At 39.2% G+C, this 17,919-nt stretch overlaps 10 protein-coding genes across 10 annotated transcripts; 5 read left to right on the top strand and 5 right to left on the bottom strand.

Annotated features, from left to right (window-relative positions):
- Positions 1–1,427: 1,427 nt before the first annotated feature.
- On the bottom strand, positions 1,428–1,903 carry LOC124374630 (histone H2B). Its single transcript, XM_046832810.1, has one exon. It carries the CDS (start codon positions 1,859–1,861, stop codon positions 1,490–1,492), a length of 372 nt encoding a protein of 123 aa, XP_046688766.1. The 5' UTR covers positions 1,862–1,903; the 3' UTR covers positions 1,428–1,489.
- Positions 1,904–2,021: 118 nt separating this feature from the next.
- On the top strand, positions 2,022–2,509 carry LOC124374629 (histone H2A). Its single transcript, XM_046832809.1, has one exon. It carries the CDS (start codon positions 2,066–2,068, stop codon positions 2,438–2,440), a length of 375 nt encoding a protein of 124 aa, XP_046688765.1. The 5' UTR covers positions 2,022–2,065; the 3' UTR covers positions 2,441–2,509.
- A 2,676-nt stretch (positions 2,510–5,185) lies between these two features.
- LOC124374632 (histone H2B) lies at positions 5,186–5,661 on the bottom strand. Its single transcript, XM_046832812.1, has one exon. The coding sequence runs from the start codon at positions 5,617–5,619 to the stop codon at positions 5,248–5,250; it is 372 nt and encodes a 123-aa protein (XP_046688768.1). The 5' UTR covers positions 5,620–5,661; the 3' UTR covers positions 5,186–5,247.
- Positions 5,662–5,779: 118 nt separating this feature from the next.
- Positions 5,780–6,267, top strand: LOC124374631 (histone H2A). Its single transcript, XM_046832811.1, has one exon. The coding sequence runs from the start codon at positions 5,824–5,826 to the stop codon at positions 6,196–6,198; it is 375 nt and encodes a 124-aa protein (XP_046688767.1). The 5' UTR covers positions 5,780–5,823; the 3' UTR covers positions 6,199–6,267.
- A 2,671-nt stretch (positions 6,268–8,938) lies between these two features.
- Positions 8,939–9,414, bottom strand: LOC124374639 (histone H2B). Its single transcript, XM_046832818.1, has one exon. The coding sequence runs from the start codon at positions 9,370–9,372 to the stop codon at positions 9,001–9,003; it is 372 nt and encodes a 123-aa protein (XP_046688774.1). The 5' UTR covers positions 9,373–9,414; the 3' UTR covers positions 8,939–9,000.
- Positions 9,415–9,532: 118 nt separating this feature from the next.
- LOC124374638 (histone H2A) lies at positions 9,533–10,020 on the top strand. Its single transcript, XM_046832817.1, has one exon. It carries the CDS (start codon positions 9,577–9,579, stop codon positions 9,949–9,951), a length of 375 nt encoding a protein of 124 aa, XP_046688773.1. The 5' UTR covers positions 9,533–9,576; the 3' UTR covers positions 9,952–10,020.
- A 2,671-nt stretch (positions 10,021–12,691) lies between these two features.
- LOC124374634 (histone H2B) lies at positions 12,692–13,167 on the bottom strand. The gene has a single exon (XM_046832814.1). It carries the CDS (start codon positions 13,123–13,125, stop codon positions 12,754–12,756), a length of 372 nt encoding a protein of 123 aa, XP_046688770.1. The 5' UTR covers positions 13,126–13,167; the 3' UTR covers positions 12,692–12,753.
- Positions 13,168–13,285: 118 nt separating this feature from the next.
- On the top strand, positions 13,286–13,773 carry LOC124374633 (histone H2A). The gene has a single exon (XM_046832813.1). The coding sequence runs from the start codon at positions 13,330–13,332 to the stop codon at positions 13,702–13,704; it is 375 nt and encodes a 124-aa protein (XP_046688769.1). The 5' UTR covers positions 13,286–13,329; the 3' UTR covers positions 13,705–13,773.
- Positions 13,774–16,448: 2,675 nt separating this feature from the next.
- Positions 16,449–16,924, bottom strand: LOC124374637 (histone H2B). The gene has a single exon (XM_046832816.1). It carries the CDS (start codon positions 16,880–16,882, stop codon positions 16,511–16,513), a length of 372 nt encoding a protein of 123 aa, XP_046688772.1. The 5' UTR covers positions 16,883–16,924; the 3' UTR covers positions 16,449–16,510.
- A 118-nt stretch (positions 16,925–17,042) lies between these two features.
- Positions 17,043–17,530, top strand: LOC124374635 (histone H2A). Its single transcript, XM_046832815.1, has one exon. The coding sequence runs from the start codon at positions 17,087–17,089 to the stop codon at positions 17,459–17,461; it is 375 nt and encodes a 124-aa protein (XP_046688771.1). The 5' UTR covers positions 17,043–17,086; the 3' UTR covers positions 17,462–17,530.
- Positions 17,531–17,919: the final 389 nt, after the last annotated feature.

Raw genomic sequence — 17,919 nt, 5'->3', positions numbered from 1 at the left:
AAGCAGCGCGAAGCGCTGCGCAGCGGGCAAGCATCGCGTGATCTGACCCATTCTGAAAATTTTGTTAAATTCAGAATAGTAGGCTATATTGTTTTAAACGTGTTTCATTACTAATTTGTGTTTTTTCGTACGGAAATTAATAAACTCGTAAACTTAATCTAATAAACGTAATCTAACTTGTATAAATTAATATAGAGAATGCGGGGACATACTGGAAAATACCCATTTTAAACTTAAAATACACTGACTTGGATCACATTACAGTGGTATGAATCAAGCAATCGCAATCAGGTTCGCTAGACCGAGCAGATTTACACTTGTTAACAGACAACACTCTGGCGCTACAGCTACAGGACTCGGATCTGCAGTATATCCAGTCACCTGTCTGTTTTATATGTATTTTCTACGTTATTACTTATTATTTTCAAATTTACAACCTGTCCAGGTATCGACAATTGTAAGTAAACCGTCGTTGACAACTCAATTTCACCGTAGTAACTAGAAACCGGGAGAATTATCAATGTTAACGGATACGTACACTCTGATTGGTCGAATAGTGACCGACCAATCAAGTCAAGCCACCTCCTACCTATATAAGCGTGTGTTAACAGTTCACTCTATATATTCTATCTCCACGCACATGCGCACTGTACACTAGATGACTTTATCACACGATTTCACCTGTTTTAATGTGTTTTAAAACTAAAAAACTGTATTTAACGTGTATCTTGTAGTAATCTAAATCGACCTGTACTTATAACTAGTGGTATTTCGATAAAATATAAATTTTCAAGTGTAACTTTCGGCTCTAATATTTAGATTGGAGTATAAAAACATTACGAATACTATGAATAACGAACGATCAGATCAATTGGGCGATTACCGTATTTGTAAATTTAATGTTTGTTTAAAGATTGTATTTAAACATAACTTAAATAGGTAATTTCAATATAAAACAAGTCGAGAGTTGCTTGTTTTAGCCAACATAATAACATAATTCCAATGTTTACACAACTAAAAGCGGTAAAATAAGCGAAAAATTACAACAAGTTATGTTTAATCAGAGTTCAACGCGGTTCTTGGTTAATATTAGAGAAGTCATGTGTATAAAACATGACCGAAACTGTGGTTTTCGATCGAATTGCAATTGGCGTATTTTTTATTGTAAACTCAATGTTTGTTTGAAAAAAAATAAATAAATAAACAGAAAATTATACAATTTTACAGTGAAATCGGACTATGTTTTAAAAAGAAAAAAGGAATTGAAAAAATAAAAAATTCCTGGAATAAAATATTTATGACGAGCACAAAGTCATAAATTTGGTATTTTCGATAGAAAATATAGTCGAGAGCGACTTGTAACAACCATTTTTACATCGGTTTTACAACTATAAGCGGTAAAATAAGCGAAAACGAAAGAGTTATTGGTGGCCTTTAGAAAGGCCGTTTGTGCGGAGCGGGCTCGCTCGATGCGCTGGCGCTGGCCGGCTTACTTGGAGCTGGTGTACTTGGTCACGGCCTTTGTACCCTCGCTCACGGCGTGCTTGGCCAACTCGCCGGGCAACAGGAGCCTGACGGCGGTCTGGATCTCCCGCGACGTGATGGTCGACCGCTTGTTGTAGTGGGCCAGGCGGGAAGCTTCGGCGGCTATGCGCTCGAATATGTCGTTCACGAAGCTGTTCATGATGGACATGGCCTTGCTGGAGACGCCGGTGTCGGGGTGGACCTGTTTCAGCACCTTGTAGATGTAGATGGCATAACTCTCCTTCCTCCTGCGCTTCTTCTTCTTGTCGCCCTTGGTGATGTTCTTCTGGGCCTTGCCGGCCTTCTTGACGGCTTTTCCGCTCGCTTTCGGTGGCATCCTGAGTCGCTGGTGTACGCCGGGAGTATAGGCCGAAATTCTAAAAAAGGCTCTAAGCTGGATATCTGGCGTCGCGCGAGCGCGACCAATAGGGTGGCAGCTCGAACGCGATTGGCCGCGCTCGCGCGACGCCCGGATTCGAGGTAACCCCGAATTTCAGGCCAAGGCTTCCATCTGTATCCCCGCAACCGAGTACAGCGCAACATGTCAGGACGAGGCAAAGGCGGTAAAGTGAAGGGAAAGGCAAAGTCCCGCTCGTCCAGGGCCGGTCTACAGTTCCCGGTCGGCAGGATCCACCGTCTGCTCCGCAAGGGCAACTACGCCGAGCGAGTGGGTGCCGGAGCTCCGGTATACCTGGCCGCCGTCATGGAGTATCTCGCCGCCGAGGTTCTCGAGTTGGCCGGTAACGCGGCCCGTGACAACAAGAAGACCAGGATCATTCCCCGTCACCTTCAGCTGGCCATCAGGAATGACGAGGAGCTGAACAAGCTCCTGTCCGGTGTCACCATCGCCCAGGGAGGTGTACTGCCAAACATCCAGGCCGTGCTCCTGCCCAAGAAGACCGAGAAGAAGGCCTAAGTCGCCCGCCAGCGCGCGACACAAAGCCGCCCGCCCGGCTCCCACAAACGGCCTTTTTAAAGGCCACCACAATATCACTCGTTTTCACGTTTTACGACTTTAATATTCCTATTTCTCACTCTTGTCGTATATTTCCGACATGTATCTAGTAATTACTATGCTAATTAATAGTAAAACTGTCATTATATGTCATCATAAAAAAAAAAAAAAATTTAATAATTTACACTTTTTGCCAATTGATGTTATCGAATGATAACAGTTTATTCAAATACTAAACAGTGTGCGTAAATTTATATCTATTTATAACTAATTACTGGTCTTCAAAATATAATATATATTTATTTATATTAATAATTAACACATTTTACTGTACACTTTAGTTAGTTGTTTTCACTCTAATTAACTGTATAAAATATCACTTCTATTTATTGTCTATTATACAATATTAACTTAAATTCACCGTATTTGTCATTTAAAATTAGTTTTAAACACGAAATCTAAACCTTTTCTCTCTAATTTTGTCGTTTTTACAGCATATTTCTGTGGCTAGAAAACCAATCACTTGTACATTGATTTATTATTAAACTTTTTCTTTTATGTTTGTTACAGTAATCGTTTACATTATCGTCAATTTTATTTGCAAATATCATTTATATTTATATATTAATCCTACTTACTACAGCGAATTCACTGTGTTTACAAATTACAACTGTTTGCTATTGTTCTTTCGGTATTATTATAAAGAGCAGATTGATTTTCTATTATTTTCCTGTATTACGAACTTCTGTCAACCTCCGACCGCTCGCGTTTTTCACTGGAACTATGTTAACAGTTCATTTAACAGTGTAGTATTGTTTATATATTATAGCAGAACACAACAATGATTCAGTTTACAATAATTATTTTATATTCAAAGTGTGATATAAATTTTCCAAATGTCGCATAGAATAGTAATTTGATAGATAAATTTTGTTAATTACAAGCACTGTCAACCCCACAGTTTACATTTAGTTTGTAGTCATAGTGATTTGCAATTGCAACAAATAAAAATCACTTATTCAGTTATAAATATACTTTATACGTGTATAGTTCAATAATTTTAAAGGTCGTTTAGTAAATTTGAAAAATAGAAGAATCAGCGAACATTCGGTGATTGTAACGAAGTAAATATGTAAATTTGCTGTTATCCACGCTAATTAAATTTAACGTAACTATTTGTAAACGGATAAAAAACGTGGATTAAATATCAGTGATAAACGCGCGCCGCTTGATCTGGGCTTGGAGTTTGCAAGCTCGAGTAAATTTTTTTTCTAAAAGAGCAAGCAGCGCGAAGCGCTGCGCAGCGGGCAAGCATCGCGTGATCTGACCCATTCTGAAAATTTTGTTAAATTCAGAATAGTAGGCTATATTGTTTTAAACGTGTTTCATTACTAATTTGTGTTTTTTCGTACGGAAATTAATAAACTCGTAAACTTAATCTAATAAACGTAATCTAACTTGTATAAATTAATATAGAGAATGCGGGGACATACTGGAAAATACCCATTTTAAACTTAAAATACACTGACTTGGATCACATTACAGTGGTATGAATCAAGCAATCGCAATCAGGTTCGCTAGACCGAGCAGATTTACACTTGTTAACAGACAACACTCTGGCGCTACAGCTACAGGACTCGGATCTGCAGTATATCCAGTCACCTGTCTGTTTTATATGTATTTTCTACGTTATTACTTATTATTTTCAAATTTACAACCTGTCCAGGTATCGACAATTGTAAGTAAACCGTCGTTGACAACTCAATTTCACCGTAGTAACTAGAAACCGGGAGAATTATCAATGTTAACGGATACGTACACTCTGATTGGTCGAATAGTGACCGACCAATCAAGTCAAGCCACCTCCTACCTATATAAGCGTGTGTTAACAGTTCACTCTATATATTCTATCTCCACGCACATGCGCACTGTACACTAGATGACTTTATCACACGATTTCACCTGTTTTAATGTGTTTTAAAACTAAAAAACTGTATTTAACGTGTATCTTGTTGTAATCTAAATCGACCTGTACTTATAACTAGTGGTATTTCGATAAAATATAAATTTTCAAGTGTAACTTTCGGCTCTTATATTTAGATTGTAGTATAAAACATTACGAATACTATGAATAACGAACGATCAGATCAATTGGGCGATTACCGTATTTGTAAATTTAATGTTTGTTTAAAGATTGTATTTAAACATAACTTAAATAGGTAATTTCAATATAAAACAAGTCGAGAGTTGCTTGTTTTAGCCAACATAATAACATAATTCCAATGTTTACACAACTAAAAGCGGTAAAATAAGCGAAAATTACAACAAGTTATGTTTAATCAGAGTTCAACGCGGTTCTTGGTTAATATTAGAGAAGTCATGTGTATAAAACATGACCGAAACTATGGTTTTCGATCGAATTGCAATTTGACGTATTTTTTATTGTAAACTCAATGTTTGTTTGAAAAAAAATAAATAAATAAACAGAAAATTATACAATTTTACAGTGAAATCGGACTATGTTTAAAAAGAAAAAAGGAATTGAAAAAATAAAAAATTCCTGGAATAAAATATTTATGACAAGCACAAAGTCATAAATTTGGTATTTTCGATAGAAAATATAGTCGAGAGCGACTTGTAACAACCATTTTTACATCGGTTTTACAACTATAAGCGGTAAAATAAGCGAAAACGAAAGAGTTATTGGTGGCCTTTAGAAAGGCCGTTTGTGCGGAGCGGGCTCGCTCGATGCGCTGGCGCTGGCCGGCTTACTTGGAGCTGGTGTACTTGGTCACGGCCTTTGTACCCTCGCTCACGGCGTGCTTGGCCAACTCGCCGGGCAACAGGAGCCTGACGGCGGTCTGGATCTCCCGCGACGTGATGGTCGACCGCTTGTTGTAGTGGGCCAGGCGGGAAGCTTCGGCGGCTATGCGCTCGAATATGTCGTTCACGAAGCTGTTCATGATGGACATGGCCTTGCTGGAGACGCCGGTGTCGGGGTGGACCTGTTTCAGCACCTTGTAGATGTAGATGGCATAACTCTCCTTCCTCCTGCGCTTCTTCTTCTTGTCGCCCTTGGTGATGTTCTTCTGGGCCTTGCCGGCCTTCTTGACGGCTTTTCCGCTCGCTTTCGGTGGCATCCTGAGTCGCTGGTGTACGCCGGGAGTATAGGCCGAAATTCTAAAAAAGGCTCTAAGCTGGATATCTGGCGTCGCGCGAGCGCGACCAATAGGGTGGCAGCTCGAACGCGATTGGCCGCGCTCGCGCGACGCCCGGATTCGAGGTAACCCCGAATTTCAGGCCAAGGCTTCCATCTGTATCCCCGCAACCGAGTACAGCGCAACATGTCAGGACGAGGCAAAGGCGGTAAAGTGAAGGGAAAGGCAAAGTCCCGCTCGTCCAGGGCCGGTCTACAGTTCCCGGTCGGCAGGATCCACCGTCTGCTCCGCAAGGGCAACTACGCCGAGCGAGTGGGTGCCGGAGCTCCGGTCTACCTGGCCGCCGTCATGGAGTATCTCGCCGCCGAGGTTCTCGAGTTGGCCGGTAACGCGGCCCGTGACAACAAGAAGACCAGGATCATTCCCCGTCACCTTCAGCTGGCCATCAGGAATGACGAGGAGCTGAACAAGCTCCTGTCCGGTGTCACCATCGCCCAGGGAGGTGTACTGCCAAACATCCAGGCCGTGCTCCTGCCCAAGAAGACCGAGAAGAAGGCCTAAGTCGCCCGCCAGCGCGCGACACAAAGCCGCCCGCCCGGCTCCCACAAACGGCCTTTTTAAAGGCCACCACAATATCACTCGTTTTCACGTTTTACGACTTTAATATTCCTATTTCTCACTCTTGTCGTATATTTCCGACATGTATCTAGTAATTACTATGCTAATTAATAGTAAAACTGTCATTATATGTCATCATAAAAAAAAAAAAAAATTTAATAATTTACACTTTTTGCCAATTGATGTTATCGAATGATAACAGTTTATTCAAATACTAAACAGTGTGCGTAAATTTATATCTATTTATAACTAATTACTGGTCTTCAAAATATAATATATATTTATTTATATTAATAATTAACACATTTTACTGTACACTTTAGTTAGTTGTTTTCACTCTAATTAACTGTATAAAATATCACTTCTATTTATTGTCTATTATACAATATTAACTTAAATTCACCGTATTTGTCATTTAAAATTAGTTTTAAACACGAAATCTAAACCTTTTCTCTCTAATTTTGTCGTTTTACAGCATATTTCTGTGGCTAGAAAACCAATCACTTGTACATTGATTTATTATTAAACTTTTTCTTTTATGTTTGTTACAGTAATCGTTTACATTATCGTCAATTTTATTTGCAAATATCATTTATATTTATATATTAATCCTACTTACTACAGCGAATTCACTGTGTTTACAAATTACAACTGTTTGCTATTGTTCTTTCGGTATTATTATAAAGAGCAGATTGATTTTCTATTATTTTCCTGTATTACGAACTTCTGTCAACCTCCGACCGCTCGCGTTTTTCACTGGAACTATGTTAACAGTTCATTTAACAGTGTAGTATTGTTTATATATTATAGCAGAACACAACAATGATTCAGTTTACAATAATTATTTTATATTCAAAGTGTGATATAAATTTTCCAAATGTCGCATAGAATAGTAATTTGATAGATAAATTTTGTTAATTACAAGCACTGTCAACCCCACAGTTTACATTTAGTTTGTAGTCATAGTGATTTGCAATTGCAACAAATAAAAATCACTTATTCAGTTATAAATATACTTTATACGTGTATAGTTCAATAATTTTAAAGGTCGTTTAGTAAATTTGAAAAATAGAAGAATCAGCGAACATTCGGTGATTGTAACGAAGTAAATATGTAAATTTGCTGTTATCCACGCTAATTAAATTTAACGTAACTATTTGTAAACGGATAAAAACGTGGATTAAATATCAGTGATAAACGCGCGCCGCTTGATCTGGGCTTGGAGTTTGCAAGCTCGAGTAAATTTTTTTTCTAAAAGAGCAAGCAGCGCGAAGCGCTGCGCAGCGGGCAAGCATCGCGTGATCTGACCCATTCTGAAAATTTTGTTAAATTCAGAATAGTAGGCTATATTGTTTTAAACGTGTTTCATTACTAATTTGTGTTTTTTCGTACGGAAATTAATAAACTCGTAAACTTAATCTAATAAACGTAATCTAACTTGTATAAATTAATATAGAGAATGCGGGGACATACTGGAAAATACCCATTTTAAACTTAAAATACACTGACTTGGATCACATTACAGTGGTATGAATCAAGCAATCGCAATCAGGTTCGCTAGACCGAGCAGATTTACACTTGTTAACAGACAACACTCTGGCGCTACAGCTACAGGACTCGGATCTGCAGTATATCCAGTCACCTGTCTGTTTTATATGTATTTTCTACGTTATTACTTATTATTTTCAAATTTACAACCTGTCCAGGTATCGACAATTGTAAGTAAACCGTCGTTGACAACTCAATTTCACCGTAGTAACTAGAAACCGGGAGAATTATCAATGTTAACGGATACGTACACTCTGATTGGTCGAATAGTGACCGACCAATCAAGTCAAGCCACCTCCTACCTATATAAGCGTGTGTTAACAGTTCACTCTATATATTCTATCTCCACGCACATGCGCACTGTACACTAGATGACTTTATCACACGATTTCACCTGTTTTAATGTGTTTTAAAACTAAAAAACTGTATTTAACGTGTATCTTGTTGTAATCTAAATCGACCTGTACTTATAACTAGTGGTATTTCGATAAAATATAAATTTTCAAGTGTAACTTTCGGCTCTTATATTTAGATTGTAGTATAAAACATTACGAATACTATGAATAACGAACGATCAGATCAATTGGGCGATTACCGTATTTGTAAATTTAATGTTTGTTTAAAGATTGTATTTAAACATAACTTAAATAGGTAATTTCAATATAAAACAAGTCGAGAGTTGCTTGTTTTAGCCAACATAATAACATAATTCCAATGTTTACACAACTAAAAGCGGTAAAATAAGCGAAAATTACAAGTTATGTTTAATCAGAGTTCAACGCGGTTCTTGGTTAATATTAGAGAAGTCATGTGTATAAAACATGACCGAAACTATGGTTTTCGATCGAATTGCAATTTGACGTATTTTTTATTGTAAACTCAATGTTTGTTTGAAAAAAAATAAATAAATAAACAGAAAATTATACAATTTTACAGTGAAATCGGACTATGTTTAAAAAGAAAAAAGGAATTGAAAAAATAAAAAATTCCTGGAATAAAATATTTATGACAAGCACAAAGTCATAAATTTGGTATTTTCGATAGAAAATATAGTCGAGAGCGACTTGTAACAACCATTTTTACATCGGTTTTACAACTATAAGCGGTAAAATAAGCGAAAACGAAAGAGTTATTGGTGGCCTTTAGAAAGGCCGTTTGTGCGGAGCGGGCTCGCTCGATGCGCTGGCGCTGGCCGGCTTACTTGGAGCTGGTGTACTTGGTCACGGCCTTTGTACCCTCGCTCACGGCGTGCTTGGCCAACTCGCCGGGCAACAGGAGCCTGACGGCGGTCTGGATCTCCCGCGACGTGATGGTCGACCGCTTGTTGTAGTGGGCCAGGCGGGAAGCTTCGGCGGCTATGCGCTCGAATATGTCGTTCACGAAGCTGTTCATGATGGACATGGCCTTGCTGGAGACGCCGGTGTCGGGGTGGACCTGTTTCAGCACCTTGTAGATGTAGATGGCATAACTCTCCTTCCTCCTGCGCTTCTTCTTCTTGTCGCCCTTGGTGATGTTCTTCTGGGCCTTGCCGGCCTTCTTGACGGCTTTTCCGCTCGCTTTCGGTGGCATCCTGAGTCGCTGGTGTACGCCGGGAGTATAGGCCGAAATTCTAAAAAAGGCTCTAAGCTGGATATCTGGCGTCGCGCGAGCGCGACCAATAGGGTGGCAGCTCGAACGCGATTGGCCGCGCTCGCGCGACGCCCGGATTCGAGGTAACCCCGAATTTCAGGCCAAGGCTTCCATCTGTATCCCCGCAACCGAGTACAGCGCAACATGTCAGGACGAGGCAAAGGCGGTAAAGTGAAGGGAAAGGCAAAGTCCCGCTCGTCCAGGGCCGGTCTACAGTTCCCGGTCGGCAGGATCCACCGTCTGCTCCGCAAGGGCAACTACGCCGAGCGAGTGGGTGCCGGAGCTCCGGTATACCTGGCCGCCGTCATGGAGTATCTCGCCGCCGAGGTTCTCGAGTTGGCCGGTAACGCGGCCCGTGACAACAAGAAGACCAGGATCATTCCCCGTCACCTTCAGCTGGCCATCAGGAATGACGAGGAGCTGAACAAGCTCCTGTCCGGTGTCACCATCGCCCAGGGAGGTGTACTGCCAAACATCCAGGCCGTGCTCCTGCCCAAGAAGACCGAGAAGAAGGCCTAAGTCGCCCGCCAGCGCGCGACACAAAGCCGCCCGCCCGGCTCCCACAAACGGCCTTTTTAAAGGCCACCACAATATCACTCGTTTTCACGTTTTACGACTTTAATATTCCTATTTCTCACTCTTGTCGTATATTTCCGACATGTATCTAGTAATTACTATGCTAATTAATAGTAAAACTGTCATTATATGTCATCATAAAAAAAAAAAAAAAATTTAATAATTTACACTTTTTGCCAATTGATGTTATCGAATGATAACAGTTTATTCAAATACTAAACAGTGTGCGTAAATTTATATCTATTTATAACTAATTACTGGTCTTCAAAATATAATATATATTTATTTATATTAATAATTAACACATTTTACTGTACACTTTAGTTAGTTGTTTTCACTCTAATTAACTGTATAAAATATCACTTCTATTTATTGTCTATTATACAATATTAACTTAAATTCACCGTATTTGTCATTTAAAATTAGTTTTAAACACGAAATCTAAACCTTTTCTCTCTAATTTTGTCGTTTTACAGCATATTTCTGTGGCTAGAAAACCAATCACTTGTACATTGATTTATTATTAAACTTTTTCTTTTATGTTTGTTACAGTAATCGTTTACATTATCGTCAATTTTATTTGCAAATATCATTTATATTTATATATTAATCCTACTTACTACAGCGAATTCACTGTGTTTACAAATTACAACTGTTTGCTATTGTTCTTTCGGTATTATTATAAAGAGCAGATTGATTTTCTATTATTTTCCTGTATTACGAACTTCTGTCAACCTCCGACCGCTCGCGTTTTTCACTGGAACTATGTTAACAGTTCATTTAACAGTGTAGTATTGTTTATATATTATAGCAGAACACAACAATGATTCAGTTTACAATAATTATTTTATATTCAAAGTGTGATATAAATTTTCCAAATGTCGCATAGAATAGTAATTTGATAGATAAATTTTGTTAATTACAAGCACTGTCAACCCCACAGTTTACATTTAGTTTGTAGTCATAGTGATTTGCAATTGCAACAAATAAAAATCACTTATTCAGTTATAAATATACTTTATACGTGTATAGTTCAATAATTTTAAAGGTCGTTTAGTAAATTTGAAAAATAGAAGAATCAGCGAACATTCGGTGATTGTAACGAAGTAAATATGTAAATTTGCTGTTATCCACGCTAATTAAATTTAACGTAACTATTTGTAAACGGATAAAAACGTGGATTAAATATCAGTGATAAACGCGCGCCGCTTGATCTGGGCTTGGAGTTTGCAAGCTCGAGTAAATTTTTTTTCTAAAAGAGCAAGCAGCGCGAAGCGCTGCGCAGCGGGCAAGCATCGCGTGATCTGACCCATTCTGAAAATTTTGTTAAATTCAGAATAGTAGGCTATATTGTTTTAAACGTGTTTCATTACTAATTTGTGTTTTTTCGTACGGAAATTAATAAACTCGTAAACTTAATCTAATAAACGTAATCTAACTTGTATAAATTAATATAGAGAATGCGGGGACATACTGGAAAATACCCATTTTAAACTTAAAATACACTGACTTGGATCACATTACAGTGGTATGAATCAAGCAATCGCAATCAGGTTCGCTAGACCGAGCAGATTTACACTTGTTAACAGACAACACTCTGGCGCTACAGCTACAGGACTCGGATCTGCAGTATATCCAGTCACCTGTCTGTTTTATATGTATTTTCTACGTTATTACTTATTATTTTCAAATTTACAACCTGTCCAGGTATCGACAATTGTAAGTAAACCGTCGTTGACAACTCAATTTCACCGTAGTAACTAGAAACCGGGAGAATTATCAATGTTAACGGATACGTACACTCTGATTGGTCGAATAGTGACCGACCAATCAAGTCAAGCCACCTCCTACCTATATAAGCGTGTGTTAACAGTTCACTCTATATATTCTATCTCCACGCACATGCGCACTGTACACTAGATGACTTTATCACACGATTTCACCTGTTTTAATGTGTTTTAAAACTAAAAAACTGTATTTAACGTGTATCTTGTAGTAATCTAAATCGACCTGTACTTATAACTAGTGGTATTTCGATAAAATATAAATTTTCAAGTGTAACTTTCGGCTCTAATATTTAGATTGGAGTATAAAACATTACGAATACTATGAATAACGAACGATCAGATCAATTGGGCGATTACCGTATTTGTAAATTTAATGTTTGTTTAAAGATTGTATTTAAACATAACTTAAATAGGTAATTTCAATATAAAACAAGTCGAGAGTTGCTTGTTTTAGCCAACATAATAACATAATTCCAATGTTTACACAACTAAAAGCGGTAAAATAAGCGAAAATTACAAGTTATGTTTAATCAGAGTTCAACGCGGTTCTTGGTTAATATTAGAGAAGTCATGTGTATAAAACATGACCGAAACTGTGGTTTTCGATCGAATTGCAATTGGCGTATTTTTTATTGTAAACTCAATGTTTGTTTGAAAAAAAATAAATAAATAAACAGAAAATTATACAATTTTACAGTGAAATCGGACTATGTTTAAAAAGAAAAAAGGAATTGAAAAAATAAAAAATTCCTGGAATAAAATATTTATGACGAGCACAAAGTCATAAATTTGGTATTTTCGATAGAAAATATAGTCGAGAGCGACTTGTAACAACCATTTTTACATCGGTTTTACAACTATAAGCGGTAAAATAAGCGAAAACGAAAGAGTTATTGGTGGCCTTTAGAAAGGCCGTTTGTGCGGAGCGGGCTCGCTCGATGCGCTGGCGCTGGCCGGCTTACTTGGAGCTGGTGTACTTGGTCACGGCCTTTGTACCCTCGCTCACGGCGTGCTTGGCCAACTCGCCGGGCAACAGGAGCCTGACGGCGGTCTGGATCTCCCGCGACGTGATGGTCGACCGCTTGTTGTAGTGGGCCAGGCGGGAAGCTTCGGCGGCTATGCGCTCGAATATGTCGTTCACGAAGCTGTTCATGATGGACATGGCCTTGCTGGAGACGCCGGTGTCGGGGTGGACCTGTTTCAGCACCTTGTAGATGTAGATGGCATAACTCTCCTTCCTCCTGCGCTTCTTCTTCTTGTCGCCCTTGGTGATGTTCTTCTGGGCCTTGCCGGCCTTCTTGACGGCTTTTCCGCTCGCTTTCGGTGGCATCCTGAGTCGCTGGTGTACGCCGGGAGTATAGGCCGAAATTCTAAAAAAGGCTCTAAGCTGGATATCTGGCGTCGCGCGAGCGCGACCAATAGGGTGGCAGCTCGAACGCGATTGGCCGCGCTCGCGCGACGCCCGGATTCGAGGTAACCCCGAATTTCAGGCCAAGGCTTCCATCTGTATCCCCGCAACCGAGTACAGCGCAACATGTCAGGACGAGGCAAAGGCGGTAAAGTGAAGGGAAAGGCAAAGTCCCGCTCGTCCAGGGCCGGTCTACAGTTCCCGGTCGGCAGGATCCACCGTCTGCTCCGCAAGGGCAACTACGCCGAGCGAGTGGGTGCCGGAGCTCCGGTATACCTGGCCGCCGTCATGGAGTATCTCGCCGCCGAGGTTCTCGAGTTGGCCGGTAACGCGGCCCGTGACAACAAGAAGACCAGGATCATTCCCCGTCACCTTCAGCTGGCCATCAGGAATGACGAGGAGCTGAACAAGCTCCTGTCCGGTGTCACCATCGCCCAGGGAGGTGTACTGCCAAACATCCAGGCCGTGCTCCTGCCCAAGAAGACCGAGAAGAAGGCCTAAGTCGCCCGCCAGCGCGCGACACAAAGCCGCCCGCCCGGCTCCCACAAACGGCCTTTTTAAAGGCCACCACAATATCACTCGTTTTCACGTTTTACGACTTTAATATTCCTATTTCTCACTCTTGTCGTATATTTCCGACATGTATCTAGTAATTACTATGCTAATTAATAGTAAAACTGTCATTATATGTCATCATAAAAAAAAAAAAAAAAATTTAATAATTTACACTTTTTGCCAATTGATGTTATCGAATGATAACAGTTTATTCAAATACTAAACAGTGTGCGTAAATTTATATCTATTTATAACTAATTACTGGTCTTCAAAATATAATATATATTTATTTATATTAATAATTAACACATTTTACTGTACACTTTAGTTAGTTGTTTTCACTCTAATTAACTGTATAAAATATCACTTCTATTTATTGTCTATTATACAATATTAACTTAAATTCACCGTATTTGTCATTTAAAATTAGTTTTAAACACGAAATCTAAACCTTTTCTCTCTAATTTTGTCGTTTTACAGCATATTTCTGTGGCTAGAAAACCAATCACTTGTACATTGATTTATTATTAAACTTTTTCTTTTATGTTTGTTACAGTAATCGTTTACATTATCGTCAATTTTATTTGCAAATATCATTTATATTTATATATTAATCCTACTTACTACAGCGAATTCACTGTGTTTACAAATTACAACTGTTTGCTATTGTTCTTTCGGTATTATTATAAAGAGCAGATTGATTTTCTATTATTTTCCTGTATTACGAACTTCTGTCAACCTCCGACCGCTCGCGTTTTTCACTGGAACTATGTTAACAGTTCATTTAACAGTGTAGTATTGTTTATATATTATAGCAGAACACAACAATGATTCAGTTTACAATAATTATTTTATATTCAAAGTGTGATATAAATTTTCCAAATGTCGCATAGAATAGTAATTTGATAGATAAATTTTGTTAATTACAAGCACTGTCAACCCCACAGTTTACATTTAGTTTGTAGTCATAGTGATTTGCAATTGCAACAAATAAAAATCACTTATTCAGTTATAAATATACTTTATACGTGTATAGTTCAATAATTTTAAAGGTCGTTTAGTAAATTTGAAAAATAGAAGAATCAGCGAACATTCGGTGATTGTAACGAAGTAAATATGTAAATTTGCTGTTATCCACGCTAATTAAATTTAACGTAACTATTTGTAAACGGATAAAAACGTGGATTAAATATCAGTGATAAACGCGCGCCGCTTGATCTGGGCTTGGAGTTTGCAAGCTCGAGTAAATTTTTTTTCTAAAAGAGCAAGCAGCGCGAAGCGCTGCGCAGCGGGCAAGCATCGCGTGATCTGACCCATTCTGAAAATTTTGTTAAATTCAGAATAGTAGGCTATATTGTTTTAAACGTGTTTCATTACTAATTTGTGTTTTTTCGTACGGAAATTAATAAACTCGTAAACTTAATCTAATAAACGTAATCTAACTTGTATAAATTAATATAGAGAATGCGGGGACATACTGGAAAATACCCATTTTAAACTTAAAATACACTGACTTGGATCACATTACAGTGGTATGAATCAAGCAATCGCAATCAGGTTCGCTAGACCGAGCAGATTTACACTTGTTAACAGACAACACTCTGGCGCTACAGCTACAGGACTCGGATCTGCAGTATATCCAGTCACCTGTCTGTTTTATATGTATTTTCTACGTTATTACTTATTATTTTCAAATTTACAACCTGTCCAGGTATCGACAATTGTAAGTAAACCGTCGTTGACAACTCAATTTCACCGTAGTAACTAGAAACCGGGAGAATTATCAATGTTAACGGATACGTACACTCTGATTGGTCGAATAGTGACCGACCAATCAAGTCAAGCCACCTCCTACCTATATAAGCGTGTGTTAACAGTTCACTCTATATATTCTATCTCCACGCACATGCGCACTGTACACTAGATGACTTTATCACACGATTTCACCTGTTTTAATGTGTTTTAAAACTAAAAAACTGTATTTAACGTGTATCTTGTAGTAATCTAAATCGACCTGTACTTATAACTAGTGGTATTTCGATAAAATATAAATTTTCAAGTGTAACTTTCGGCTCTAATATTTAGATTGGAGTATAAAACATTACGAATACTATGAATAACGAACGATCAGATCAATTGGGCGATTACCGTATTTGTAAATTTAATGTTTGTTTAAAGATTGTATTTAAACATAACTTAAATAGGTAATTTCAATATAAAACAAGTCGAGAGTTGCTTGTTTTAGCCAACATAATAACATAATTCCAATGTTTACACAACTAAAAGCGGTAAAATAAGCGAAAATTACAAGTTATGTTTAATCAGAGTTCAACGCGGTTCTTGGTTAATATTAGAGAAGTCATGTGTATAAAACATGACCGAAACTGTGGTTTTCGATCGAATTGCAATTGGCGTATTTTTTATTGTAAACTCAATGTTTGTTTGAAAAAAATAAATAAATAAATAAACAGAAAATTATACAATTTTACAGTGAAATCGGACTATGTTTAAAAAGAAAAAAGGAATTGAAAAAATAAAAAATTCCTGGAATAAAATATTTATGACGAGCACAAAGTCATAAATTTGGTATTTTCGATAGAAAATATAGTCGAGAGCGACTTGTAACAACCATTTTTACATCGGTTTTACAACTATAAGCGGTAAAATAAGCGAAAACGAAAGAGTTATTGGTGGCCTTTAGAAAGGCCGTTTGTGCGGAGCGGGCTCGCTCGATGCGCTGGCGCTGGCCGGCTTACTTGGAGCTGGTGTACTTGGTCACGGCCTTTGTACCCTCGCTCACGGCGTGCTTGGCCAACTCGCCGGGCAACAGGAGCCTGACGGCGGTCTGGATCTCCCGCGACGTGATGGTCGACCGCTTGTTGTAGTGGGCCAGGCGGGAAGCTTCGGCGGCTATGCGCTCGAATATGTCGTTCACGAAGCTGTTCATGATGGACATGGCCTTGCTGGAGACGCCGGTGTCGGGGTGGACCTGTTTCAGCACCTTGTAGATGTAGATGGCATAACTCTCCTTCCTCCTGCGCTTCTTCTTCTTGTCGCCCTTGGTGATGTTCTTCTGGGCCTTGCCGGCCTTCTTGACGGCTTTTCCGCTCGCTTTCGGTGGCATCCTGAGTCGCTGGTGTACGCCGGGAGTATAGGCCGAAATTCTAAAAAAGGCTCTAAGCTGGATATCTGGCGTCGCGCGAGCGCGACCAATAGGGTGGCAGCTCGAACGCGATTGGCCGCGCTCGCGCGACGCCCGGATTCGAGGTAACCCCGAATTTCAGGCCAAGGCTTCCATCTGTATCCCCGCAACCGAGTACAGCGCAACATGTCAGGACGAGGCAAAGGCGGTAAAGTGAAGGGAAAGGCAAAGTCCCGCTCGTCCAGGGCCGGTCTACAGTTCCCGGTCGGCAGGATCCACCGTCTGCTCCGCAAGGGCAACTACGCCGAGCGAGTGGGTGCCGGAGCTCCGGTATACCTGGCCGCCGTCATGGAGTATCTCGCCGCCGAGGTTCTCGAGTTGGCCGGTAACGCGGCCCGTGACAACAAGAAGACCAGGATCATTCCCCGTCACCTTCAGCTGGCCATCAGGAATGACGAGGAGCTGAACAAGCTCCTGTCCGGTGTCACCATCGCCCAGGGAGGTGTACTGCCAAACATCCAGGCCGTGCTCCTGCCCAAGAAGACCGAGAAGAAGGCCTAAGTCGCCCGCCAGCGCGCGACACAAAGCCGCCCGCCCGGCTCCCACAAACGGCCTTTTTAAAGGCCACCACAATATCACTCGTTTTCACGTTTTACGACTTTAATATTCCTATTTCTCACTCTTGTCGTATATTTCCGACATGTATCTAGTAATTACTATGCTAATTAATAGTAAAACTGTCATTATATGTCATCATAAAAAAAAAAAAAAATTTAATAATTTACACTTTTTGCCAATTGATGTTATCGAATGATAACAGTTTATTCAAATACTAAACAGTGTGCGTAAATTTATATCTATTTATAACTAATTACTGGTCTTCAAAATATAATATATATTTATTTATATTAATAATTAACACATTTTACTGTACACTTTAGTTAGTTGTTTTCACTCTAATTAACTGTATAAAATATCACTTCTATTTATTGTCTATTATACAATATTAACTTAAATTC

This window comes from Homalodisca vitripennis, unplaced genomic scaffold (assembly GCF_021130785.1).
Source record: "Homalodisca vitripennis isolate AUS2020 unplaced genomic scaffold, UT_GWSS_2.1 ScUCBcl_9302;HRSCAF=17749, whole genome shotgun sequence".
In the NCBI taxonomy this organism is placed as follows: domain Eukaryota; kingdom Metazoa; phylum Arthropoda; class Insecta; order Hemiptera; family Cicadellidae; genus Homalodisca; species Homalodisca vitripennis.
The sequence above is the reverse complement of the archived record's forward strand: the minus strand, read 5'-3'. Positions and strand labels throughout refer to the sequence as shown.